Source organism: Acomys russatus, chromosome 23 (assembly GCF_903995435.1).
Source record: "Acomys russatus chromosome 23, mAcoRus1.1, whole genome shotgun sequence".
Taxonomy (NCBI): Eukaryota; Metazoa; Chordata; class Mammalia; order Rodentia; family Muridae; genus Acomys; species Acomys russatus.
Window position 1 is genome coordinate 1,526,889 of NC_067159.1, and position 27,776 is coordinate 1,554,664.

Here is a 27,776-nt window from a genome sequence, read left to right on the forward strand (position 1 = left end):
CTTTGATTGATCTGTCCTTTATAGGAGTCGAGACAGGCGCTAGGGAAAATCCAATACCTTGGTGCTTGGAACCAGTTAATGGTTGTCCCAAGTGCACATTTGTCTCTTCTGATTCTATGTCACAGCAGTAACTGTGAGGTAGCCATGAAGGCACGAGGAGGCCTAATGAGTCATTTTGAGCATCTAGCTGTGCTCAAGGCCAAGGAATCCAGGATTGGGCATTTCTCGTGCAGCATGGCTTTGTGGTGCAGCTGCGGGGATGTACGAAGTCACGGAGCAGTCCTGTCCTTTGGTGGTGTCCTAAGAGCGAAAGCAGCACACGATGGCTTGTGAATTCTCATTTTCTTTTCTTGTTCTCTTGCCAGGTTTTGAAGGGAGCACCTGCGAGAGGAATATTGACGACTGCCCTAACCACAAGTGTCAGAATGGAGGGGTGTGTGTGGACGGAGTCAATACTTACAACTGTCGCTGCCCCCCTCAGTGGACAGGTAGGTGCAGGGGCGAATCCACCATGGTAGATAGCGTACGGCATGTGGCAGAGAAAACTCTCAGTAAAGGGTACGTGCACATGTTACTACAGGGCGCTTAGCGACCAGAGTGTGCATGGATCCTGGCGCCCACTGCCAGGCCTTTGGGTGTGCTCACCCCTGGTTGTCCTGGGCCCACTCACTGGGCAACAGCTCTGAGCTCAGAGCCGGGACAAGTGCTATGCTGGGCTGGAAAGCAGAGCTTAGCATCGGCAGCATGTGGTCCAGACACAGAACATGCTCAGTAGGTATTTGAGAGGCAAAACCCCCCACTTTGACGCACAACAAACTGCACCCCTTAAGAACCCAGAGCTTACGGTTGTCCTGGACAGGCATCTGACCCATGTCATTGCCAGGGTAATGAGCAGGGACTCTTGGTGACATCAACTCTAGTGTATCTTCGCCTTTCTTGTACCCCTTTTTGCACAGAGATTTAAAGCAATTTTTTTCCTACCACTGACATAGTAGAACAGCTTTGCTTAAATCTGCAGCCTTTTTGAAGTTTCTTGTGTGGTCTTAGGTTTTTAACTTATTTTGAAATGTGAGTGATCCTATGCGGACATTTGGCTTTGTTCATGTTGACCTGTTTATCTGTGATTGATGTAGAGACAGGAACTGGCTAGGAAATGAAGAACTAAGCCTTTAAAATATTAATTATGTCAGGCATGACGGTGCACACTTTTAACCCCAGCACTTGGGAGGCAGAGGTAGGTAGATCGCTGTAAGTTTGAGGCCAGCCTAGTCTACGCAGCATGTTCCAGGGCAGCCAGAGCTACACAGTGAGGCCCTTCCACCCCCACTCCACCGTCACATTTTTATATATCTGTGTACATGCACTTGTGTGTGTATGTGTGTGTATCTGTGTATATGTATGCATGTGTGTATATGTGTCTGTATGTGTGTATGTGTACCTGTGTATATCTATGCATGTATACGTGTATGTGTGTGTGCATATGTGTATATCTGTGTGTATGTGTGTATGTATATTGTGTATATGTATGTGTATGTATATGTCTGTGTGTGTGTGCACGCGCGCGCTCCATGGTTGCATCTGGAGGTCGGAGGGCACCTCCAGGTTGTTTCTTTTTACTCCCTTTCCTCCATGTGGGTCCTTGGGACTGAACTGTAGCCATGAGGCTTATGTAACAGGAGCTGTCCCCTCTGTACTGTCTCAGGTGTCTGAACTGAGCCTTTTTGAGAGAAATTGATTAGCTTAAAGTGGAAGGGAAGGGAGTGAGTTAACGTGCCCAGAGGACCGAAAGACTGTCTCCTGCAAAAAGCAGCCAGGCTCTCTGGGTCTCTGAATTGCTTTCCTTTTTCTGAAGTATATAATTATTTAGAGTACCTCACTGCTATAGAGCATGGATAGAAAAATCTCAAGAGGATTTAAAACGTAGCAGTGTGATTGTTTTCTGGAAGGGCCTGCAATTCTGCTTCTAATCCCAGTCTTTTCAGCGCTTTCTTTCCCACAGGTCTAGAGTTGGACTTCCGCAGGGTTTCCTCATGACGTCCTGGCCTGGGACTTCATTCCTGGCATGTCCTGTCAGACTGTCTTCTCGCTCTAGCTCTCACTATTCTTGTGGTAAATTTTTCAGAAGCCATGTTTTTTTCTAGCCTAAAAATTGCCAGGAAGTCAATTACTTGAGAATAGTTACTGCTAAGCTTGACTCTGCCTTTCTGAAGACGGTCCAGGGGTGGGCTGAGAACTTGCCAGGCCTCAGTTCTGGACACCTGTGCATCCTTGTGACGTTAGCTCATGGTGCAGTGCTCACTAAACAGTGCTGTAACTCCAGAACCTACTCTTCCCCTGATACCACACTGGGCTGCCTGCTCCATTCTTGATTCTGGAAGTGTGATGTTAGGATGCGTTTTCCGAGAAATGATGTTTTACACCAGCGTGCCCAGTCAGTGCTTTCTTGCAATGGCAATCTTCTTTTCAGAGTGTTGTTCTCCAGGTTACTTTGTACCTGTAGAAAGGGCCTGGAGGTAAATGGAGAAGTTTCCTCAGGCAGTTTTTATTTCTTCTGATCACTGTCATGCAGTGGTTCTCAGCCTCTGGTCTGCGTCCTCCTTCCCTTGTGCTGTTTCTTTGATTTCCAAAGACAAGGTTGTGCCCATCCGTAGGTTGAAATCCAAGCTCTTCCTTGCCTGTGTGAAGTGCCATGCCCCGTGTCTTCTCCACGTGTGTCCACCACCTCTTCTCGTCCTAGTGCTTCTGCTCACAGTCCCGTCTGCACAACCGTGCTCACATCCTGCCCTCCGCTAACTGGCCGTCTCTGCCCCCTACCTGACTCAGCTGCTCACTCCCAGGAAGCCCTCTGTTCCCTGTGTCTAGGCTGAGTTCCTGCTCCCCTCTGGCTGATCTCACTGTGGCATGCTCCACCGCTGTACTGATCCTGTTAGCTACTTCTTGTGGTGGAGAGATGGGGTGACAGGTGGTTGAGCCATGATGACAGCAGTTAGTGCCCTGACAGACTTTGGTAGCTGGACTGTACTGCCTGGTTTCTGCCAATGCTGAGAATGCAGAGGTAGTTTGTGTCCCAGGAGCCCTGTTTTTATTGCTGTTAAAGCACTGGGTTCGTACATACATAAATGACAGGAAAGAGTGGGGCTTCAGCTCAGGGTTAGATACGTTAGTGTCTTAATGTGCTAGTTCACTGTTTTGTATATTTGTATATTTCCTGTTAGGAGTATAACCTATTGAACAGTCTTCTTTCTAGATGATGATGCATATTTAAAGGAATTAAATCATTTGTTCTTAGCAAATAAATAGTGCTATTGACTTCCAAATCTGTGGTCTTTATTTCCTTACCAAGTTGGCTCTGTGATGTGCCTCTCACCCCCAATCTTTTAAGTATAAAGACCATTAAATTCCCTTTAATGGTCAAAAGTTCATTTTCTAATTTCATTACTCTAGGATTGTGTGATTGGCTGTTTTTGTTTTCCCTTCTTGAGGACTTTGCTGGTGACTCAGGTTAGAAGTTCATGCCGTGTGAACGGCTCACTTTCAGTGTGCCGCCTCTTGGCCTGTCCCTAAGAGCCTGTTACACCTGTGTTCGTGGTGGTGTCTCCTGTGGCTCCCAGCTGCAGCGTTGAAGCGTGGGCTGCCTTCCTGGCGGTTGATGGACAAGGAGGGGCTGAAAGGGACTAGTGGGAGAGGAAATGAGGCTTCTATCCGCCTGGACTGGAAACATCCTGCAGAATTGGGAGTTCACTCCATACTCAGTGAGGAGAGCCTAAGCAGTAGTTTTGTGAGTAGTTCTGTGAGTGCACACGCACTTACCGTGTTTTGCAGCTGTAGATTTCAAGGGTAGAAACATCTCCAGCTCTCTTCATGGTTGGTTTGCAGTTAGGAAGTCTTCTTCTTGGGCTTGGTGGCCTTACAATCCACATATGTTATTTGCTCTTTGGTAGGTCTTGAGAATCAGTGTACAGTAGCAAATTTTGTGGCCTTTGTATTTCTTCAATAACGGTCATGATGAATCTCTGGAGCCGATTATTGTGGCAGCCACGAGTCACGCGCCAGACAGCAAGTGAAATGGAACTAGTCTGAATTCAGGTGTGTGATAGTTGCCGCAGAGTACCTGGTTTTGAGGATGCTAGTATGAAAAAGATAAACCATCCCCACTTGGGAATGTTTAGAGATGATAGATTGAGTTTAAGAAAACAATGCTAAGGGTTAATTTCACCTTTTGTTTTTCTTTTTTTAAAGTGGCTTTGGGAGTTTTAGAACCACACCTGTGCCTCTGTTGTCTTTGTGTGGGAGGTGCTGCTGTAGCTGCAGAGGGGTGTGCAAGAGCTGCACTGCTGTGGTATGCCCATCTGGGTGGTCCATAGTGAGCATATTGGCCTTGTTGTGACCTGTTCTGTGGTTGTTCCTCCCCAGGGTATGGGTGGGACTGTTGTAGCTCAGTCCAGGCCTTTTCACCTGTAGTCACTAGTGAGTGTTTTCAGTCTACAAGCCTCCAGGACTAGGCAGCTATGCTCAGGTGTGCCGGGGGTGGGTCGGACTTGCTCGTAGATGTCCTTCAGCGGGAAAATGCAGCTGAGGGTTTGGTGCGGGCTGAACCCAGTCACCTTTATTATGCAGCCTTTGGCCTCCTGCCATCTTATCAGAGCAGCTCTGCTCTGGCAAATGTCCAGGGAACGAGGGAGCCTTAAAAGGCCCCCAAATTTATTAGGGCAGTGTAGATTAATGCTTTGTCTACATAGATTGCTATTTGAGTTTTCTTCTTAAAGGCTCATTTCCTTCAGAATTACAGTTGACTCCAAGCTCAGCTCACAGATTCCTCTGTGTGGCTGGTTTTGGTTTTGGGTTCATTCCCGGGGCACACGTGATTGATTTTCCTGCTCTCGTTATTAATCCAGAAATGTAATTTCGGCTTGGGCTCAGAATGCTGCTCTGGGACATAAAGCAGAAGCAAACAATGAAAGCTAGGTAGATTTGAGTCAAATGAAACTGACTGCGTCTTCTCTTAGCTCCCTAAGCCATGATTCCTTCTCCTCCTCCTGTGGCCTGAACATAGGAATGCTTTGCCAGAGGTGGGCCATGGGCTCCTGGCTTTGGGAATGGAGTCTGTCCTCTTGTTTACATGCTGCATGAGGTGGCTTTGTTCTGCTCAAGCCTCTGATTGGTGACAAGTTGTCTTGGAAGCCCCCCTCCAGTGTGTGTGTGTGTGTGTGTGTGTGTGTATGTGTGTGTGTGTGTAAGACTATACAGTAATAAAGTGAGAACTAATCATATCTTGGGCTAAGACAGCCTCTATGAGCAGACAGGAAAACACACCCCACCCCTCAAATTCTCATTGTCCAGCAATTGTTAGAACTGACTGGCCATTAGCCTGACTTCTGGAACGCTGCCTTCCCATACAGTTTTGGTTTCCTGTCAGTTGGACAGATCATCGGGGTCTTCACCTGAAGCACCCTCATCCTAGAGGCCCCTTTAAAGCTGACCAGAGGCCATGTGGGTGGAAACAGCTGAGAAGGCATGGGCTAGCCCAGTAAGGCTCTGCTGCCCCCATGCCTTCTGATGGATATGTAGTTTGGGCCTCGCTCTAGGCCAGCAGTATAACCTGTTTTAAGCTCCTATGTAATGGCAGTGGGAAAGCTCCATGGTAGAGACCTACTGAACAGCTCTCATGTCCAGGATACTCCGTGAGAATCTATAAGGGGCACAAAGTAAAGGTAATTCCTATCTTGTAAAATTTGTCAAGAAGGAGGAAGAAACTCTACATAAAACCATAAGAAGAGGTAGAAAACATGAATAGAGAGGTTCAGAAAGAGGTGGGTGAGAATCAACATATGCAGCGAGGATTGAGAAAAGCGAATGTGTGCTTTGACTGTAATAGGCCAGTGTGGGGCGAGGACAGCAAGAGGAGAAGTAGAGCAGAGATGATGTTGGCTTTGAAGCAAATTTTCAGAACACATTAGCAGGAAGCCAGAATGGAGAAGAGGCGGGGCCTAGAGTCTCCATTGCAAGCCTGTCAGTTATTTATTTATTTATTTATAGTTTTTGAGGAAAGCTATGTCCAATGAGAAAAGCATGATTTAGGCCTGAATTGTGATAAGTATGCACATTTAAGAAAATGGAGGAGGAAGTTGGTGCAGAGAGGGAAGCTAAGAAGGGGGAGGGAAAAGAGGTTGAAAGGGAATGTTGCCCGTGGCACCGCTGAGTCACAGGCTGCCCCACAAAAAGGCGTCACTTGCTCAACTCAACCTGCTGCTGCTGCAACATGTGTAGCAGCCTCTGTGGTGCTGTGCGCTCTGCCTGGCTGGTAGAGCCAGCTCACCTGGTAGATCGCTGGTGTCACTGTATGTGGCGTTCCTGGGACCATTTTTAATAAGTGATAGCTACTGAATGAATGACAACAAGGAGACTCAAAATGTCAAGATCACATTCTTTTAAAAAGAATTGTATGATATGTCTTGCATGTAAGTATATACACGTGAGTGTAGGTGTCTACAGAGGCCAGGGTGGACAGTACTCCTGTTGCTGGAGCTACAGGTGGTTGTGAACCACCTGATGTGCTGGCTGGGAATTGAACTCATGTCCTCTGAAGAAGTACTATGTGAGCTTAGCAACTGCCATCTTTCTAACCCTGATCATATACATGTGATATATCAGATATGTTCCCTCCATGATGTGTGCATACCACATGCGCATTATCAAGCAATAGAAACGTCTCTTGTCGCCATCTCTTGACTGTTATGAACAGTACTAAAGTAAACATGGACATGCAGATGTCCCCATGATGCACTGGCTTCATTTCCTCATCTGGAATTGCTGGATCACGTGGTAGTTCTGTTGGGGGGGGGGGTTGGGTTTTGTTTTTGTTTTTAATGTGCGTGTGTGCTTTGCTTGCATGTATACATATGTACCAAGTACATGCAGTGCCCATGGAGGCCAAAAGAAGGCCTTGGACATCCTGGCACTGGAGTTATAGATGGTTGTAAGGCACCATGTGATTGCTGGGAATTGAACCAGCTCTTCCTCTGGAAGAGCAGCTATTGCTCTTAGCTGCTCAACCATCTCTCTAACCCCTGATAGTTCTGTTTTCAGACTGTGGGCAGCTCCTTGCTAACAGCCATTCCCATCAGCGGGGCCCAGGGACCCCTGCTCTTGCTCTCCACATTCTGGTCAGCGCTGCTGTTTTGACTTTCTGATAGAGCCACTCCTGCTGAGGTGAGGCAGTGGCTGCTGGCTCAGATCCGCCTTCCTGTCCTCTGTGTCATCTACATTTATAATCTGGATTTAAAATCCACTTTGTAGGATTGTTGGGTGTCCTGGAACACTCTCTCTGTAGACCAGGCCAACCTTGAACTCACAGAGCTCCACCTGCCTCTGCCTCCGAGTTCTGGGATTAAAGGCGTGAGCTACCACTGCCCTGCAGGACTTTTGAAGTTTTACTGCATCTTCTTAAATAACATCTTGGGCTGTGCGTACATCTTTGGTGCAACCAGGCAGTTATGCTACAGCCATCTCCACTGTGGCTCCTTCATTTTGGCTACAGTTCCAGTCAGTTAACTGTGAGTGATGTGACTTTTTCAGGACAGGCAGTTGTACACCCAGAGCCACTGGGAGCTGGAAGCTTTTGGTTTAGTTGACTTCATGGACAATGACATTTTGCTAGTGTAGAATTCCTGGGTCACCAATTTATGCTGAGATCTTAGGCATCGCTCCTTCGCTTCTGGTGGAGAGGCCTGTGGGGAGTGCAGCATCCCACACAAGCTGTGCTTCTTCCTTGAAGATCAGCATTGCTGTCCTGGCTGTTCTCTTTGTAAGCTCTTAAAGTCTAGCTCCTCCCCTCCCACAGAGCTCAGCTCCTCCCTCTCCCTACTTCAATCTGCTCTCCCTTTGCTTTGCGTTTTATGAGAACATCTTAAACTTTCCCCCTGTAACCCTGATTTATAGTTCCTTGTCTTCTGTGCTGTCCTTCGCAGCCTATGATCCTGAGTTTTATTTGCAGTGCTTTCCTGCTTTCCTGCAGCACGCAAGTATCTCCATCCTTTCTGTCTCTGCGGCTTCTCAGCCCCTTCCATTGAGTCTGGTGTTCTGTATTGGATTTCTTTTTCTTTTTGTTTTTCTTTTTCTTTTCCTTTTTAGAACCTAAATATGTCAGTGTCTTGAGAGCAGAGAAGCAATTCTTTCTCAATGTACTAGTTCCTGGCCATGACTATTTTTACAGCATGCTCTTTATCTAATCATATGTGGCACACATCCATACTTCATATTGCAGAACCTTTTAATAGCCCCCGTGTTGGGTTTTTCCATATTACTCACTCTGCGCAGAGTAACTGCTTGCCTGTAAATAGAAAAATTATGTGCTGTTTGGATCCCCTCCCCCTGAACCTCCCTGTGAGGTGAGGGCTTTTCTGTGTCACTTGGCTTAGCAGCGAGGAGCCTAAAGAAGTGGGGAGGGAGCCAAAGTGTGGGCCTTCCAGCAGGGGAATTGAACCTTGGCACCACTTTCCTCTCTGGAAAACACTCTGTGCCAGGAGTAGGCTTCCTGAGTGCCAGCTCTGGCCCAGCTCTCCGCAGAGGCTGAACCTAGCCATGCTTTGGTGCCACTGCATCCGGGGTTTGCCCCAGATGCACCGCAGACATCTTTGTTGCTATAGTGGCCACGGTGGCCTGCAGCTCTTCTGTGCTTTAACTTGCTGGTGGCCTGGAGGGGTGAGGTGGAGTTCAGACTATTCTTCCCCTAGCAGAACAGGCTTTCCAAACACAAATCAATGTGCTGTTTCTTTGCTTAACCACTTCGGTGCAGCCTCCTTGTTTTGGGATGGAGTTGCAGAGTGCTGCATGGACCTGCGCTCACTGAATCGCCCCACTATCCACACATGCCTTTAACTCAGCTGCACCCCATTCCTCTTCACCGCCTCAAATGAGCCACACTCCCTCTTCATTCACTCTTGTGCGTGTCCTCCTGCCTGAAATGCTCCCCACCCCTTCCGTCCACCCACACATGTACTCTTACAGGACCAGCTCTGCCCAGGTGTCCCTTAGCTTTCAGTTCCCAGTGTTGTTCTGTAGCCCTCTGTTCTCCTGAGGCAACAGGTGCCCATTAAAATATCTGACACCCCGTGTTATCATTGTTTGTGTGGGCATAACCACTATTAGCCTGAAAGTCTACAGGTAGAAAGCAGGGCTGCTTTATTCACAGATAATCCCAGTACAAATTCCAGGCCTGACACTGCGAGTGAGTGTGTGCGTGCAAGCTTGTGTGAGTGCGTGTGTATGTGTGTGTGTGCTTGCTTGCAGTTAAAGCAATGAATGAATGGGGACATTAGATATTCTAATGGTTCCTGATGACAATTTTCCCTATTTTCTACTCTGGACTAGGTTTGAAACTTTTGCAAAGTTGAGCTCATCACTTGTGAAGATGATATTTAACAATAAATGGAAAGAACTTCCGGAGGTGCCTCACACCTAGAAATATTTCATGCATATTTTTTACTGTTGGAGGCCAGTAGTAGAGTCGGAATTGAGAGACTGGACCTTCTGTCCATGGACACTTATGCCGATGGCAGCACTGGGAGATTGCAGGAGCTCTGCTGGAGGGCACTGTCTGAGAAGCTATCTTTAGGGACAGGGTAGGCTGCAATTAAGAAGGAAATTGTTGCCACAACATGGATTGCTCTTGGGTATAGAGAAGGATTAGGACAGAGGCAAGGGGAACTTGGTGTGACAGTGAGATGTAGTGTGGCAGCCATGACAGGGGCCTGGGGTGAGGAGCCGCTGAGCTGGTGGGTGTACATGAGCCTGAAAGGAGACTCTGGGGAATGAGGAGAACCGAGGCACGCTCTGGTGATGTGGGAAGGAGGGTTTTTATTCTATTGAGATTGTGATGGTTTCATAAGAGGAGACGGAAAGATACAGTCGCTTATTTAATAAGTAATGAGCCTTCCTGGGCGTGAGATTCAGCGATGAGGTAGACGACTGTCGTCATCTCCCTTTGAAGTTGATAGTCCTGAAGTAGAAGTAAACAGTAGTGAGAAATAATAATTTGATTATGTGTAAAATCTGGCCTGTAGTGAACACCTTGCAGGCTTAGTAGAGGGTGTGAGGTCTGTTTGTGGGGAAAACTCATGTCGTTTAGGCAGAAAAGGTCTCTGAGGTAAGGTGCCACCAGATACAGACTGTGAGTTAGAGCTGTGTGGGGAGGGCAGGGTCATCATGTCCCCAGGCCCAGGCACCCACATATCCTACTGTTAGAGTGAAGGGATGCAACCACTGTGAGACACAGACAAAGAAGCGGTGGAGCAGGTGGTTTTTGAGGTGAGAGCAGAAAACATGACAAGTGATAGAATTTTATCCTGCCAGAGCAGTCATCAAAAGGTTCAAAGAAGCAAATGGCACAATCCAGGTTATATGTTAAGATCATTCTGGGAACTCCCTAGGAAGTGACATTGGCCATGGTGCAGGAAACAAGGTTTTTGAGGAGTCTAGTTAGCACAGGAATTCAAGAGCTTCCCACGCACTTACCTCTTTGCACATCCCTTCCCGCTTCTTACCTTAGCCACGCCCACCCTCCCAGGGGAACAGGTGCTCACACTCATTGCCCCTTTAGGTGTCGCTGTCTAAAGTCTGTGTTTTCACCAACCCCAAGGGTCTCTGGCATTTATTCTGAAATAAATGGCGGATCTGGTCCCGGTCCTCATGAGGCCTGTAGTCTAATTGGAGGAGAGATGAGGGTCAATGGGATAAAGTTAAGCTTTGCCAGGTGCCAGGACAGATGATGTGAAGGCTGTGGGGGCAGGGTCACTGTGGGAGATGGGCCTTTGCGAGTATGGTTAAGTCACAAGCAAGGCCTGGGGGGATGGTGAGTAGTAAACCCTGTGAGTAGAAAGGCACAGAGAGCATAAGATGGCAGAGCCCTGGCATAAGAGGCAACAGCATCTGAAGAGCTGCCAGAGCTGTTGTTGGTTAGAGCTGTCTAGGGAGAGGGCTGGACTTGTGTGAGTGTACGCGCCAGGCCCAAGTGGCAATTCAGAGCGTCCTCAGGAGCGTCAGCTGGTATTAGTGTTTAAAAATGCCCACCAGCTAAAGACGGGTGAGTGTGACATCTCAGTCCAAACTAGTCTGTGCCCCTGTGCTGTGTTAGTTAAAGAAGAAGCTAGCAACAAGCCCTACTCTCTCCCTTTTGCCAGAGGGAGGTGGAGAGGGCCCCCGGGCAGCCCAGTGCTTTGGTCCCAAGGTTAAGTGGTAGCAGCCTTGCAGCATCTCCAAATGAAAATTACTACGAGGTGATTACTGTCCTCCAAAGACTCGCCTCAGTGAACTCTGTGCAGTCTGTTTGGGGAGTTGACAGCCTGGTTTGTGTTGACCCAGATGCCGGGGCTTCCAGGACTGGTCTGCACTGATGGTTTAGTAGCTTGGTGGGGCAGGGCAGCAACACAAATCTCCCTTTGCACAGCGTGCTTTTATTTGCTAGGTAGCTCATAACTTGGTGCTCTCCCTCTCTTCCTTGGCTTTGTCCTACCTGCACTCACTGGTGACTAACCTTCAGTATGTGTCCTTTACCTGTTAGGTCAGGTCCAGAGCTCACATTCAAATTCAAAGCCTTAAACCATCTCCAGCCCCTTTAACCCCAGCAGGAGTGCGCTGCATCCCTCTGCTGTCTTCTGAACCTGCCTGTGCCTTCCTTCTGAAGTAAGCACCCCCCATCTCCCCCCCAACAAACCCTAGGCAAGGCTTTCTTGCTAGGGGGAATGGGAAAAGCCTTGTGGGCAGAAAGCATAGCACACACCCAGGGCTGAAAATGTTCCCATCCTAATCTCTCACGACCTTCTGCCTTGCCGCTTTCCCAGCGATGGTCTTCAGGCAGCTGAGCCTTCTCACGGGGCTTTGAGAACTGGGAGCAGGGACCAGGGGGCATCAGGGGCTGCAGATGTAGCTGAGGAGGGGTGGAGCATTTGCCTAGCATGTGCAAGGCCCTGGGTTCACTCCTCAGGACTAACCCCTTCCCCCCCTCCAAAAAAGGGCTGGAGCCAGAAGAGGGGATCAAGTTTGGAGTTAGCCTGAATGAGGTTTCGACCACACTGACTGAACTGGGGAGCTTGTCATGAGCCTTGCTTTCCCTCACGGCAGGCTTCTGCTTGGGGTGTTTCCTGCTCAGACTGGATGTGGACATGAAGTGCAGCATCCTAGGTGTGGACATGAAGTGCAGCATCCTAGGGGACATTCCTTTGGAATCGTTGGAACAAAGGATTGTAGTGACTATCTTGGCTATCGCTTTCAGCATCTTTAATCATAGAGCTTGGTGACAGAATTGTATGACGCGGGAGGGGAACCATCAGAAATGAGTCTTAGAGAAAAATGATCTGGTTTGCAGAAAATTACTTCTAAGCTGCTGTGTCCTTAGATGTCCAGGCGTCTTGTCTAACGAGCAGTGTCAACTGAATGTATAGCCACAATGTTGCTGAAGAGGCGGTGAGCTGCCCATCCCTCAAGCAGATTTCCATTTTCCCATTTCAGGCAGTGCTTCGCAGCTGTACGTTGTTTCCCCTAATCCAGCAGAGTGACTCACAGCCCTCCCTCCTCCGCCCTCCCCTCCTCCGCCTTCCCACAACGTCCTCCCCCACCCCACATGCTGTGCACTTGGGACAATGTAGCATGCGGAGGCGGTTCTGTGTGGGCGAGCTCGGTTAAGTTTAGAGCGAGGTAGTTGGTTACAGTCCTAGCTTTCCTGTACTTGCTGCCTGCCTGACCTTTCTGAGCCTGTTGTCCAGTTACAAGCGACATGGCTTTTGTGACAGCTCACAAAGTCTGCCTCAATGTAGACAATCCGGCTATTGGTATTGTTTCCCAGGAGTGTCAGGTTTCTTTTCCAAGGAAAGATTATTTTACCTACTTTTTTTTTTACCCAGTCTCTCTTACAACAGTACATTAAAATATATGTGAAATATTTTTAAGCATAGTGTCTCATACCCAGATTTATCTCAGGGCCTCGCTGAAGAATGGTGACATGGAACATGCTTGCATTCCACACGTCAGCCTGGTTCAGGGGCAGCACAGCTGCTGGAGTTAGTAGAAGTGTAATAGGCGAAACTCCGCAATTACCCAACAGCCCTTTACCTCCTTGTTGGTCGTGTATTTATTTCTCAGCCCCGCCTGTATCCGAATAACACAGCTGTCATTCTTTGAAGTAGCATTTTTGCTAGAAGCATGAGGGGGCGAATGTTTTGCAATGACGTCACCTCCCCTGGGTGGGTGTCTGTGTCTCTGACCCCGCCCTGCTGCTCTCTGTTCCTCTCTGAGTCTCTCCTTTACTCGCCTTCTCCCTCCCTTCACTCTGCATACCTTCCTTCCATCTTTCCTCCTCTACCTCTTCCCTGGTTTACTCCCTCCTTTCATTACTTCCTCATTTCCTTTCTTCCTTAATCATTCGCTCAGTCTTTCACTACTTTGCTTACTACCTTGCTCAATCACTCCATCATTCATTCACTTACTCATTCATTCAGTAATTCATTCATTTCTTCTCTCCTTTACTAACTGGCTCCTCCTCTTCTCAATTAGGCTGTCTGGATTCATTGATACTTTTGGTTGTGATTGGTAGAACCTCATTCAAACCAGGAAACCTGCTGCACACAGAGAGCCTGCTCAGACCTGTGCAGCTAAGTAGGCTCACCCAAGGACGACACTAGCCAATAGCTTGAGCTCCACAAACTGTGCACTTTGGGTCATGTTACCACTTTCCCTGCAGAACAGCCACCTTATTAATCTGTCCTATGGCGTGGTGTTTTCAGTCCAATAATTTGGAAAGAGACACAGTGATATAACTTGGATCAGATGCTCACCCTGCATCCAGTAGTAGCGCCAGGTTACATGTGGTTATAAGTGCTCTCTCAGCAGCCTGCAAATGAAGGGAAGGGCGGAGCATGAAGGTCTCTTAGGAGAGACCCCAGGCATCCACACATATCCTGTCAAGCCTATGCTGGAAAGACCAGGGCTTGCCTGAAGCTCCGTACAAGTGTGGCAGTTCTGTTGGTTCTGTAGTAGTGGGGATGAAGGCCAAGTTGGGCTGAAGAGGCGCTAGTCAGTTAGGTTAGACCAGACTCACATAGCACGTGTTTGAAGTGATGATGACACAGCTGGGCACAGTATATGACTTGGCAGATATTCTGGGGACTGGAAGAGCTTTTTTTTTTTTTTTTTTTTTTTTAATTCAAAGTATTTTTTTAACTCAAAGTATTTTAATTCAAGAGTATTTTTAAAATTCGAACATTCTGTGCTTTTTTTCCCCCCCCATAAAGAGACTTCTAACCAGAATACCCCTTTCAATTCCTCATTGAAGATTTTGTTTGTTTATTTATTTATGAAGGGGAAATGAATTCATTTTTCTGTTTGGTTTCAGAACTTGTTATGGTTTAAAAGAATTCCGATAATCTAATTTTGATATCCTTTGAAGCAAAACTGGCTTTAAAAGAGTTTCAACAAGACCAGTGTATTAACTGGCTTTGTAATCCAGGTGGCTGGGACTAGACTGCCTTTGTGGGTCATGACCTCCTTGGTGGAAGGAGTACAAGACATCCCCTTGTTCCATGCCCACGAGCCTTCCCAGGAGTCCCCTCCCCCATGGTAGCTGGGGCTTAGAGCTCATCTGCAGGAGCACATGCCCACCACCTTCCCTCAGTGCACTCTGCCAGGCAGCGCGGTGGCCCACACTGTCCCCTCAGCCTGAGACACACTCTCCCTTCTCGGCTTTTCATTGCACGTCTATACTTTACTGGGGCTCTTGTTTTAAGTCCTTTTCCTGTATTCTTGCTTGTCCTAACTTTTAAAAAGTTATGGTCTTTACTTTGAGGCATTGTGGCTTCACACGTGGTTGTGAGAATTAATGAGAGATACCTAGGACCCTTTACCAACTGTCTCATGGTAGTGACATCATGTGAGGTTACTGCAGTGTCACAGCCAGGACATCGACATCAACACCATCCAGACAGAACAGGAGCCCTTACACTTTGGTGTGTGGGACTCCTCCTTATTTTCTGATTATGTCCCTTCTTCATCTCTTACACTTTTCTCTCCTTGCTTTTTAAAAAAATCTATTTATTTATAATATATACAGTATTCTGCCCACATGTATGCCTGCACACCCGATCTCATTACAGATGGTTATAATCTACCATGTGGTTGCTGGGAATTGAACTCAGGACCTTTGGAAGGACCTTTGGAAGAGGTTAAGATGACTCTTAACCTCTGAGCCATCTCTCCAGCCCCTCTCACTGCTTTTAATTGCTTACCTGCCCGCCCTCTTCTCTCTCTCTCTCTCCCTCTCTCTCCTCCTCCCTCTCTCCCTCTCTCTCCTTCCTTCCTTCCTTCCTTCCTTCCTTTCTTTCTTTCTTTCATATATAATTGTTTTGCTTGCGTGCATGTCTGTGCACCACATGTCAGCCATCAGAGGCCAGAGGAGGGCATCCGATCCTCTGGACCCAGAGTTGCACATGGTTGTGAAGCCACTATGTGGTGCTGGGAATCAAACCCTGGTCTCTCAGAAGAGCAGCCAGTGCTCTTAATTGCTGAGCCGCCTCTCCAGCACTGCTTTTTTACTTCTTGGCCCAAGAATTTCCTTAAGTCAGGGCATCAACAGAAGTTGCCTTTTGCTTGGCTAGCTGGATAAATTTTCATGCTTTCAGAGCTTCTAGAAAGGCCATTTCTGTTGTGATTTGTATAATTTGAATAACTCAAGGTCAGAGAATATGGGCTGTCGAGGGTGCCACTTGTATCAGCTTCCGGCAGGTCAGTCAGGGGTTCTTACGGCACGAACCATTCATGACCCGAGGGCCCTAACCCAGCCTCTTCCCCCCAAAAAGGGCAGTTCTGCACAGAAGATGTGGACGAGTGCCTGTTGCAGCCCAATGCCTGTCAGAACGGAGGCACCTGCACCAACCGCAATGGAGGCTATGGCTGTGTGTGCGTCAACGGCTGGAGCGGGGACGACTGCAGCGAGAACATCGATGACTGCGCCTTCGCCTCCTGCACCCCAGGCTCCACCTGCATCGACCGTGTGGCCTCCTTTTCCTGCTTGTGTCCTGAGGGAAAGGCAGGTAAGGCTGACAGAACGACTGAGCTGGGGAGCCAGCAGGCGGAGGAGGCCATGAGCCTTCACTTGCTGCCCTTCTCCTCCGTGTGGTGTCTGCGTGCTGTCAGTTGCAGTCTGAGGGAGGTGACACAGGACCCTTCAGGGATGCCGTCTGCTAGTGAAGGGGTACTTGTCTTCCTTAGACCGTCAGCTCCGGTAGATTTCCTCAAGACCTTGGTCGGAGAAGCGCCTCAGAACTCCAGGCCAGATGACTCTTCTGTGGGCTTTGTGGAGTCATTCTAAGGAGAACTACCCATTTATTCATAAGACTGTTTTCACCTTGGCGCCTCTAAGAATCTCTTAGGAAGAGTTTTCAGACTGCAGACAGCTTCTAGTTTTAGGAGTAGCAGAGCACTGTGCAGGCAAACACACCAGACGGTCCTTCAGCCGAGAAAACCTGCTTCCCAGCAGTTTTGAGGCATTCTTATGTTTCTGCCTCTCCCAAAGCCACACCTCTAGCTTTGTGGAAGAAGCCCTGGCCAACTGCAGACTGGAAAATCCGGTTCCCACCAGAACTCTGCCGAGCAGGAAGGCTCTAGCATGGCCTTCTCCCTCCTCCACTTCCACATGCCTGGGCACTTGGCGCTCCCCCCCCCCCCACCTGATGCAGGAATGGTGGTGTGAGTCAGTGGCGCGAGAGAACAGACAGGTGATGCTCTGTCCGAGGCCATGGTCATTAGGTAGCGTGCTCGTGCCGAGGAGGAGGATGCCAACACAGGGGGAAACACAGGAAGCATGGCGTGCTTGACACAGATGCACATTTATCAGAAATTCAGAGTTAACTGGACATCTGCTATTTCTTGTTTGCTAATGCTGGTACTCTCCGCAGGATGTCCCCATTTCCCCACCTTCCTCCTCTAATGCTTTGGTGTCTACATGCCCCGCCCTGTTGGGAGCTCTAGCAGAGAGCCCCAGCCCAGCCCAGGCTGTCAGCAGCAGCTGAGGCTGTGGCCTGTCCCTAGTGTAGGATCAGGGGAAGGGGGTATTGCCTCTAGATCTTGATGTTAAGTTATGTTCTCCTACTTTTGATAAAGAAAAAAGCTTTTCTCTAAGAGAGATTTATGTATGTTCTTTATGCTCTATCCTGGGACAGGTCTCCTGTGCCATCTGGATGATGCCTGCATCAGCAACCCTTGTCACAAGGGGGCGCTGTGTGATACCAACCCCCTGAATGGCCAGTACATTTGCACCTGCCCACAGGGCTACAAGGGGGCCGACTGCACAGAGGACGTAGATGAGTGTGCCATGGGTGAGTGGCTGGCATCTTTTCTGGGCTTTGAGGTTGTGTCGGCTCAGCAAGTGTTTCAGTGGGAGTGTGTTGTACTTTAGGAGCTGTTACACCCAAACCTTGACTCCCCCTGCCCCCCATTCCACGTACATAGTTTACAATCAACTTTTCCTGTATATCCCATTCTGGGAAATAAATATAAATGCTTTGGCAGGTCTAGACTTGATTCTTACTAAAAGCTCCTGGGCTGGGATGATGGCTCAGCTGTTAATTATATCCTACATTTGAGAGGATCCAGGTTCAATTCCCAGCTCCCACATCAGGCAGCTCACAATAGCCTACAACTCCAGCTCCAGGGAATATGACCTCATCTTCTGCCTTCAGACATACACATATGCACATAACTAAAAATAAATAAGTAAAATTAATATAAGGTCTTACCTTATATTAATTAAGAGGTTTTTAAAAAAAGGAACAGCATAAAAGTAGAGATCACTCTGGTAGTGTCTTTTTATAAATTAATGAAGATAGAATGATCTTGCTTCAACTGTGGCTTGCCCTTGTGTTATAACTCTTTTACGAACATTCGTGGGTGCTCTGGCTGTGCTCAGTCCTGATAACTGGTTCTTATGTATTACAGCCAACAGTAACCCTTGTGAGCATGCAGGAAAGTGTGTGAACACAGAAGGCGCCTTCCACTGTGAGTGTCTGAAGGGCTACGCGGGGCCTCGCTGTGAGATGGACATCAATGAGTGTCATTCAGACCCCTGCCAGAATGATGCCACCTGCCTGGATAAGATCGGAGGCTTCACCTGTCTGTGCATGCCAGGTAGGTGGGGCTGGCCAGCCGTGCTGACAGAGCACTCAGTGACTCCATGCACTCTGCCAGCCTGTCATTCCCTGTGCTGGTTGAGCACAGTTGAGTCAGGACACCCCTCCGAGCCCCTTAATTGCAGAATACGACACTACTGGGGTAGGTAGAGCAGCAGACCAAATCACACAATACTACCGTGTCAAACTCCAGCTTTACACAGTGGAAAACCTCAGGAGCAATTTCCCACTCAAATCCTCTAAACATTGAGTTTCCTGATGCCCTGATAGATTACATACGCCATCCAATTTCACTTATAAAGTTAGACTTTAGTCACACTTATGCAGCTACACCCTTGCCACTTCCCCAGAAAGAGACACTAGCTTAGTTGTGTCCTGGGGCTCTTCCGCAGGGTCATCCTTGACTCTTCAGAGGACAGACAGGATGTGATAGCAGAGGTCGGCTGTTCTTTGATGAGGGATGACAGCACCTAGCCTTGAGAAGGAGCCCTTGTTGATTCTGGCCTGCACCCCAAGAGCTCCACTCCAACGAGTCTTTCAATAGAGAGTCCAGAAATTAGAAATTGGCCACAGGCTGTGTAGCCTTGTTTACCTGCTGTCTTGCTGGTGTTCTGGGGGTAACCTTTGCTTTGGTCACCTTTCTTGTCACTGGTGAAGTACCCGACAGAACCAATTAAAGGCTCACAGGCAAGTCAGCCCATTGTGGCAGAGGAAGGCGTGGGGGCAGGGCGTGGGCGCCAGCTCCTCGTGTTGCGGTCAGTTGGGCAGCAAACATAACAGGACCAGCAGCAAAGTGAACTATTGTCTTAAAGTCCCATTGCTAGTCTACCAGCTGGGCCCTGCCTCCCAGGGGTTTCACCACCTCCTTAAGCCACACCAGCTGGGGACTAGGTGTTGAGCCTGTGAGGGATGTTTCACATCGGTTCCATAGCATCCTTGCCCCTTCCTCACGTTAGCAAGAGTGTCTTCCAGTGTCTGCATCTTGCTGACTGCAGGGACTATTTTCATCCTAGCCAAGTCCCTTTGTCTCTGAGGACGTGCTCATGGCTGTAGGGGCTGTAGCTATCTGCACATTTGTGCTTTCTTGGCCGGACCGCCCCTTTATTTCTCTCTGAGCCACATGTGTGGTCTGTTTGTGCAGGTTTCAAAGGTGTGCACTGCGAACTGGAGGTGAACGAGTGCCAGAGCAACCCGTGTGTAAACAATGGGCAATGTGTGGACAAAGTCAACCGCTTCCAGTGCCTGTGTCCCCCTGGTAAGTGCCCGCCACCTGCCCCTGTGGTCTTCCAAAACAGCAAGCCAGCTGAGCACAGGAAGGGGGAGAGAGGGAATGCGGGGGAGCTGTGCATCAGGAAGTCATTAAAACGAGGGCTTGGGAGAGACTGTGTGTGTGCTGAGGTGAGAGACTGTTGTAGCCAGTATCTGCGGCTTTTGTAGACTGAAGTCCAAGGCTGCTCTTGACTGGCCCCTGACCCCCTGTCTATGTGTGTGTTTCAGAGTGCTCACACCTCACAGACGCACAGGGTGTTTTTTTTTTCCTTGTGAGTCATATTCCTAAATCCCAAGACATTTAATCCCATTAAGTCCAGGCCGACAACATACATGAGTTTTTTTCCCCCAAGGCCCTCTGCCTCTGCTGATGTTGAAGGCATGCCAGCTGACTCCTGTGGACAGTGGCTGTTTCTACTTAGTCTTCAAAGCGAGCTTCTTTTAGTCACTAGCTTGAGACTCCATCTTCCCGTAGTGTCTTGGCACCTGTTGCTTCCTCTGGAGATGACCTCTAGGCTCCAAAGATCAGGGGTGGAAGCCCAGTGCCCCTGACCTCTAGCGTTGCCCAGGTGTTCCAGTCACTTGCCATACATGGAGAGCCGTCTGCTTGGTGACCCCCTGTCATATGCTCTGCCAATGATTCCGCCCACTGTTTCAGTAGAGGAAGATGGCTTAGTTTTTGATTTGTGTCACCTTGGTGCCTCCTCAAGGTTTCACGGGGCCTGTGTGCCAGATTGACATCGATGACTGCTCCAGCACTCCCTGTCTGAATGGAGCCAAGTGCATCGACCACCCGAACGGCTACGAGTGCCAGTGTGCCACAGGTAAGCGGCAGCATGTGCTCCGTCCCTTGGGAGGTCCCGCTGTTAGCAGGGTGACTGTTTCCCAGTAGCTGCTCAGTGCTCAAACATAAAGAGAGGTCATTCTAACAGCCAGGGCAGGCTCATGCTAGAGAGAGCTTTGGCTGCAGACTTCCTGATGCTCTCACAGTACCTGCCTGTAGCCCCTGTCTCATTCTCACCGCCATAGGGGTTCTGCTTAGCTGGTGTCTGTGTGTCTATGGGAAGGGTTTGGGCAGCAGTGAGCTTCTAGCTTCCCTGATTCCTTGGGAAGAAGAGAATTTTGAAAGAAAGCTCTTCCTCACCAAGGCTCTCTGTGTGGTCTGTCTCTTGTCTTCTGAGCCAGGCCTTTATGCAGTGCATAGGTCTTCTGCATCTAGGATGCAAGTGCCCTTGAGAGTTGGCTGTAACTGACAACAGAGAGCTCTATCTGGGAGGGTTTGAACCACTTCGTGATTTGATTCTATTTTCCAAGAAGATTTGGCCAAGCAGATATACATTTCTGGGTCTTAAGACCACATCACACACACTGTGCAGAAGTACAGGTCATCAATGTGGAGAAGGTCTTGAAACTGTTTAAAAAGGAAACGTCTTCCTTCTTTGACTGAGACAGAAGTCATGAGTGGGGCCTGGAGAGATGGCTCAGTGGTTGAGAACACTTCCTGCTCCTGCAGACAACCCAGCACCTATGTAGCAGCTCACAACCATCTGTAACTCCAGTTTCAGGGGATCTAACACCTGCTTCTGGCCTCTGGGCATCAGACACACGTGGCGCAGATACATTCACACAGGCAGGCAGACCCTCAGAGCAGGAAATAACAGAGTAAAGTCACAACATGAGTTAGAAAACAGGCTCTTAGCCGATAAGCATTGTGCCTGTGATTTCCCTCAGATTTCAGGAAAGCAAACTCTGTCCTGCAGTGGTGCAGAGTCAGTGGCTGCCATGGGTGTGGACAGTGCTGAGTGGCCTTTTCTTCTTAGGAACCATTGCCTTTCGTGGGGGACACTCCAGCTTTGTCTTCCCCAGCCCGCTTCTATGGAGCATGACTTCTCGGGAGGGAGGTTAAGTCCTAGACCTCACGGGTACCAGGGACAGGAGGGCTGGTGAGATGGCTGGCGGGTGCAGGCCTCACAGGTACCAGGGACAGGAGGGCTGGTGAGATGTCTGGCGGGTGCAGGCCTCATGGGTACCAGGGACAGGAGGGCAGGTGAGATGGCTAGCGAGTGCAGGCATTGCCCCACAAGACTAACACGTAGAGCTGTGGCGTGTACACACCCATACCACCCAATTAAAAGCAGTAAAAGCACAACTTTGCAGGCAAGATGGAATCTTCCACTCCTTTACTCCACTGGACACTGTCATGTCCTTCGGCATACCCAAGTGTCATTGCTGCATTTGACTTGAAGGGATTTTTTTTTGAACTTAAGTAAAATAATATGGAGACTGAGAAAAATATGTAGCCTCATACATTTTCAGATTACATTTGATTTTCAAAACTCGGGAAAAAAAAGAATAAATTTAAAAAATAAAAGGAAGGAGAGACCTCCTGGAGCCTCTTAGGAAGAGGTGGGACATGGATCTAGTTTTTTGTCGTGGAGACTCTTATCTCCTTGTCATACAAGTGGTCAGAAGTGCGTCATTCATTTTCTTTAATGAGCATTTACTTAGAAACTAGTAGCACAGCACTCTTGGAGGGGCTCCAAGACTCCATCTCTGTCTCCAGGGTCAGAATTAGAAGGCAGAATATGTAAAACCATAGTCACTGCCTGTGTGTTGGGTTGGGGAAAAGGTACTCAGACACAAGCATGCCGGGGGGGGGGGGGGCAGGGCCGGGACGGGGGGGGGGGGCGCTGAGAAGGTGGCAGTTCTGCCAACCCCATCAAGAATCTTTGAGCCTGAGTCCTCAAGCTCCAATTCTGAATCAAACAGGCAGTTCCCACTGCTCAAGGCCAGCCATGGAAATTGTTCCAGACACGGGACATGCCGGGTAAATGGACAAACTGCCTTTGGGTGCAGGTGCAGCATGTTCCCTGGTAAAAAAAATCCTTCCGCAGGTTTCACTGGCGTGTTGTGTGGGGAGAACATCGACAACTGTGACCCAGACCCGTGCCACCATGGCCACTGCCAGGATGGGATCGATTCCTACACCTGCGTCTGCAGCCCTGGGTACATGGGGGCCATCTGCAGTGACCAGATTGATGAATGCTACAGCAGCCCTTGCTTGAACGACGGGCGCTGCATTGACCTGGTAAATAGCTACCAGTGCAACTGCCAGCCGGGAACATCAGGTAGGAAAGTCCCTCTTTGTCCATCCTCCCTCCCTCCCTCCCCTCTTGGTCTCTTTTCTGGCATGCGCAGTCTAAAGTGACAGCCTTCTTGCAGCGCTGTGTGTGGCGGTGCCTCGGGCACTTCAGGCCAAGAGGACATATACTCTGCCTCACACCTTGGTAGTTGCAAAGTAGAATGCCAAGGTGCCAGCTCTGTCTCCAGGGCTCCTTACTGGCTGCCCGAACCTGGAGGGAGGCCACTTGCTAACTGAGAGTCTGCTCTTATCAGGAGTTTGGGGTCATTTTGTTGGGCAGCAGCATTTCCCAGCTTTCTCTGGATTCCACTGTACCTGTTAGAGGAATGGTGTTGGACACAGCTATAGCTAGTAGACAGAGAAACACTGTGTTCGAGATCAAAGGAAAGTGCATTAGTGGAAGATTAGCCAGTGTGAGCCTTTTTGTGCAGTAGACCTGCCAATACACAGGGTGATTGCTTGGAGGCTCATCCTGGACTTAAGGAAGTTGGCCTATGGAAGGGGCAGAGGTAGGGGAGGGAGTAGCTGCCCTGATTTTTTTTTTTTTTTTTTTTTTTTTTTTTGTGCTCCTTCAAATCCATTTCTTCAAACTTGTCAAAGGCCCTGGTCTTCATCCAGGGCCTCACGCATGCCAAGTTTGAAAACAAAGTCCTTTTTGAATTGCTCAAGCATACGAAAAACATCCCATGCCTTCACAGCTGAGAATGCGGGGCCCCCTCCCCACATTTAGATAACTCCCTCAAAGGGCTGAATAGAGCTTTGTGAAACCTTCCAAAAGCAATTTGCTTCCGGGCTGGTCCCCAGACATGAGAAATTGCAGTACCGAAAGAAATGTGAGAGATTTACAAGCAGTTGAATAGCTGTCTTTAGAATGGAGGGGCTGTTTTAGGCTTGCCGTCTCCTGCACTGTAACACACATTGCTGGAAACCTGGCGAGTGCTGGGTTGGCAAGAACTTATTTTCCTCTGGGATTATACCTTGTGCCAGCATATGTGAGGTAGACTTTCCTTCGGGGGACAGAGGAAGAAGTAATGGTCATGGTGGGCAGCAGGCAGAGGAAGGCCACAGAGTTGCTAGTCTGTGTTTAGTGCAAAGGAGCTGGCATGGGCTGGGGACCTGCCTGGAAAATTCATTTAGGAGACATTGTGGAGAGCCTCGTCACCGTCACCGAGTAAGACTTTCTGATTGGGGCATCCTGCAGTCTCTGTGGGTAGTTTGATGTTTGGAAGGAATCATCGGGCCTTGTTAACCATGCCTGTGGTTTTCACTGTCTGCATGCTCACAGGGAGAGAGACTCAGAGTCACTGTTGGGACCTTCTCTCATCAGTTCTTTTATGATGACAAATTGTTGAAGTAATTAATTAGTTCCTTTGGGTTTCTTTCAAGTAACCCAAAATGGCTTGATCTAGCATAAAGTCTCCTTAAGGAAGAAGAAAACAGTAACTCAGACAATTTAGAAACACCAAAGAAGTCTTTTTTTGTTTTGTTTTCTTTTCTTTTCTTTTTTGTTTTTCAAGACAGGGTTTCTCTATGTAGCCTTGGCTGTCCTGGGCTTGCTCTGTAGACCAGGCTGGCCTCGAACTCACAGAGATCTGCCTGCCTTTGCCTCCCTGAGTACTGGGATTAAAGACATGCTCCACTGTGCCTCACTGTCTAGAAACCCCTTATGGGCTGTGAGAAACCACAGAGTCACAGACCTTAGGAGAGGACTGCCCGAGCAGGGCTGCTGCAGCCCTGAAGGTGGACACACCAGGGCAGGTGTGTCTGTGTAGATGCTTGTGGCCCAGCTTGGTCAGGTGATTATGATCCCAGGGCCTAGAGCTGCACTGGCGTGCTGGGGCTTCATGGACTGAGGGCTGAGGCTAGAAGGTGCACCCTGTGTACAAGAATGTGGAAGAAGCTTGTGTCTCAGTCATGGTTAGTGAGGTTAGCCTCATCAACACTGGAAGACTGCACAACATTCTGGACCTAACATAGGTAATTTTTAGAAAATATTCGATTTACTTACAAATAGTACAGCTTGTGAGTGAATCGCCATGGTGATTTTTGGCCTAGAAGTTTTACCTGTTTATATTCTTCCTATGAGTTTATTTTTATTCTTAATACCACAAGGTATTCTGTGGTACCCACAAAACTTTCTTAGGTGTGCTTTATAACTGATTCAATGTGAGTATTGCCTTAATTACCATTACATAACCATGGCAGCAATAATAATTGATGTGCCACTGCTGTCTAGTTATTCATTCTATCAAATTCATGTTAACGAAGCCAACCCCTTACTCCTCTGGGGAACAGGCTGGGAGGCAAGCAGCACAAGATACCTGCACAGCTTTATCTCAACTCCCACCGTAACCATCGGGCTTAAGGTGATAGACACAAGTTCAAAGATTTGATTTCAAGACTCAAATTTTATTTAAGGTGCAAAATATTAACAATTTTACTAAAACATGAGAGGTTTATTTCCTTCACTTAATATTTGCTAAATATTCAAGGCTAATTAGCCTTGGTTTATGTGTTACGCTTTTGTTCTGTTTTTATTGAAAATGGGATTCTGTGTAGAACACTGTTTCAGCTCACAGTTCAAGCCCTGGTTGCTCCTCCTGGCTATGATGCTCTCTCAGTCTGAGGGCTAAGAGTTAACACATTGTAAAGTGACAGATGGTAGCGTCTTCACCAAAGCCATTCTTAGGTGAAGCAGGCGCATGTGTGGCTGCGCGTGTGTAGATATGAGTACGCAGTTGGGCCCTGCTGCCTGGACCCTGGCTAAGATGCTGACAGTTTTGCCTATGTTGCTTTTATGCCGTTACCATGACAACAGAGTAGAAGAGATGAATCATGGCTAAGTATGAGTAAACCAGTCCTCTTGGCTTCTCAGTCCTGGATTCTGTGGACTGTACTTGGCGGAGCACTGCAGAGTTCTGTGAGGCCTGCCTACATGCCCTTCAGATGTCTTGCTGTGTAGAAGCACAGGCGGAAGTACTGGCATTCCTGTGGTGATACGGAATCGTTTCTCTGGGTCTCTTTACAGGCCTTAATTGTGAAATTAATTTTGATGACTGTGCCAGCAACCCTTGTGTGCACGGAGCCTGTGTGGATGGCATCAATCGTTACAGTTGTGTCTGCTCCCCAGGATTCACAGGTAATGCTCCTTGCATTTGGATGGGGCCTCTGTTAGCCCCATCCAGTTGGGGAAGGGGCCCCTAAGTGAAAATCACTTTTCCACCTGTTTCCTGTTTCTCATTGTCTCTGGAAGGTTTGCAATCTGCTTCTGTACTTCTCTGAACCAGTTTTCTGTTTCCAGACCTTTCCTAAGTGGAAACACAGCATTTGCCTTAGCATTTCAGGCCACATGTTTCTTGCTCCCTGAGAATTCCTAGCAGAGTGTAACTCCCTGTCACTGTACTTGAGCTAATGTTTCCCTCCAGGCAGCGGCCAGTGCCTTCTGTAGAGCCATGCCCAAGGTAAACGTGCATGAAAACACTGACTGCTTGTCCTGGGGCTTGCCTCTTCGGGGAGCCTGTTTGAGGAGAGCATCATTTGAGGAGACCACCCTAAGTTGGCTGGAATGAGCAAGATCTTTCTGCCCGTGAAAAGTAAATTAAAATAATACTGCACTGTAACTTCTCCTTAGGTAGGAACCTCTAGAGAATTTGTACATGTGCCCACAGCTGAAGCACAAGGCACACACGCTCTTCTGTTTCCTCATTAACGCTTGCTCTGTCATTTACTTCCTAGTAAAGTTGTTGTAGTGGCTCCAGAGAAAGCTGGGCCCCACTGACACCTAAGTACGGTCAAGGCCCCATCATGAGGATACGCTGTGTTCTGTTATTTCTGCACATGACTGCACACATGCAGGCACATGTAATTTTTCCTTTCAGTAGCTGCCATGTGGGTACATGCTCCCCAGGTGAGCAGCCCACTTCAGTGCTTTTGGCAGAGCCTAAGGACAGCCCGAGCCAGGGGAAGAGACTGCCTGCCACTCACGAGCTGGGAACTCGGTTTCTCTCTGCTGGTGCTATGACCATGCCTCCTGGCAGGGACAGTTGTGGCTTCAGTGGAGCATAGTTCTTCCTGGCCACTGAGAAGCCAGTGTGGTGAAGGCTTCATGCCGCCACCCTCAGAGGTAGCCTGGTGAAGTTGGGCCTCCTGAAAGCCGCACAGTTATCGTGTGACAGGAGGAGAATTGCCTGATTTGTTTGAAGGACTCACTCTGAGCCAGGCTCCAAGTTGCTTGTTCCTCTCGCTTAGTTGCCACAGCTGCTGGTTCCTGTGGTACTGAGGAGAGGCCAGAGAGCACAGAGGCAGGGTGATGTTCCCAGTGCCCTGCAGCCAGGGTCCTGCCCCCGCACCGGCCCCTGGAGCCCAGGTTCCTTCCCACTGCACGGCCAAGAGGAAGCCGCTTGTGGTTTCCTTTGGGATTTATGTAAGGCTTCTCACCAGACTTAGTTTTTTAAATGTCAGTGAATCATTTTCTCTCTGTTTTTAACATTCAGCAAATCAACAGGGTCAAAGAGGGGAGCACATAGGCTAAAAATATTCTAAAATAAACATAAGGTGTAGCATGAAACCACATAACCCAGAGATGGAATGTTTTGGTTGCTGGGTGGTGCCTTCTTCTTGGGAACTCTTTTCTGGCCCAAGAGGTTATTTTGTAAATCTGTTGCTGGAAATGTCCGAGATTCATGAACCACAACTGGGAAGCATTTGGAGTTTTTTCCTTCTATTTTATTTTAATGATTCCCTGTATCGTTTTCATAGGAGCCTTAGCAGACCCGAGGGAGGCTTCTGTCTTCCTTAAGGCCAGTCTCTTTTCTCCCAGGAGCTCTGATACTCTGGTTAGGTGGGGACGGTCAGGCAACAGGCAGCACGTGATCCTATAAACTCCTTCTTGTTCCCAGAGCTGGTGTTGGGGTGACAGGCCGGGGACAGGTCCCCATAGTACTAGTTATTCTGGATGCTCATGCAGGATGCTCACGAGTGCAAGGCCTGCCTGGACCACACACTGAATTCAAGGGAGCGGGGCAAGGTAGTAAAGCCATGTTTCAAAAGGAAAAGTAAAAATAGTACTTACAGCACAGTAGTGGAGTGCTTGCTTGGCATGCACGGGGCCCTGGGTTCAATTTCAAATACCAAAAAAAAACAAAACAAACACACACACAAACAGACAAAACCCCCAAAAAGTAACACAAGCAAAC

The 27,776-nt window shown here is 48.6% G+C and overlaps 1 protein-coding gene across 1 annotated transcript in view; it reads left to right on the forward strand.

The window, feature by feature from the left end:
* Notch2 (notch receptor 2) overlaps positions 1-27,776 on the forward strand; it is a 137,315-nt gene that overhangs the window by 71,353 nt on the left and 38,186 nt on the right. Inside the window, exons 5-12 of the mRNA XM_051165834.1 lie at positions 366-488; positions 15,843-16,076; positions 17,205-17,360; positions 17,980-18,168; positions 19,312-19,425; positions 20,150-20,263; positions 22,334-22,567; positions 25,610-25,720. Coding sequence (XP_051021791.1) covers positions 366-488; positions 15,843-16,076; positions 17,205-17,360; positions 17,980-18,168; positions 19,312-19,425; positions 20,150-20,263; positions 22,334-22,567; positions 25,610-25,720 — 1,275 coding nt within the window. The remainder of the gene's footprint in view (positions 1-365; positions 489-15,842; positions 16,077-17,204; positions 17,361-17,979; positions 18,169-19,311; positions 19,426-20,149; positions 20,264-22,333; positions 22,568-25,609; positions 25,721-27,776) is intronic.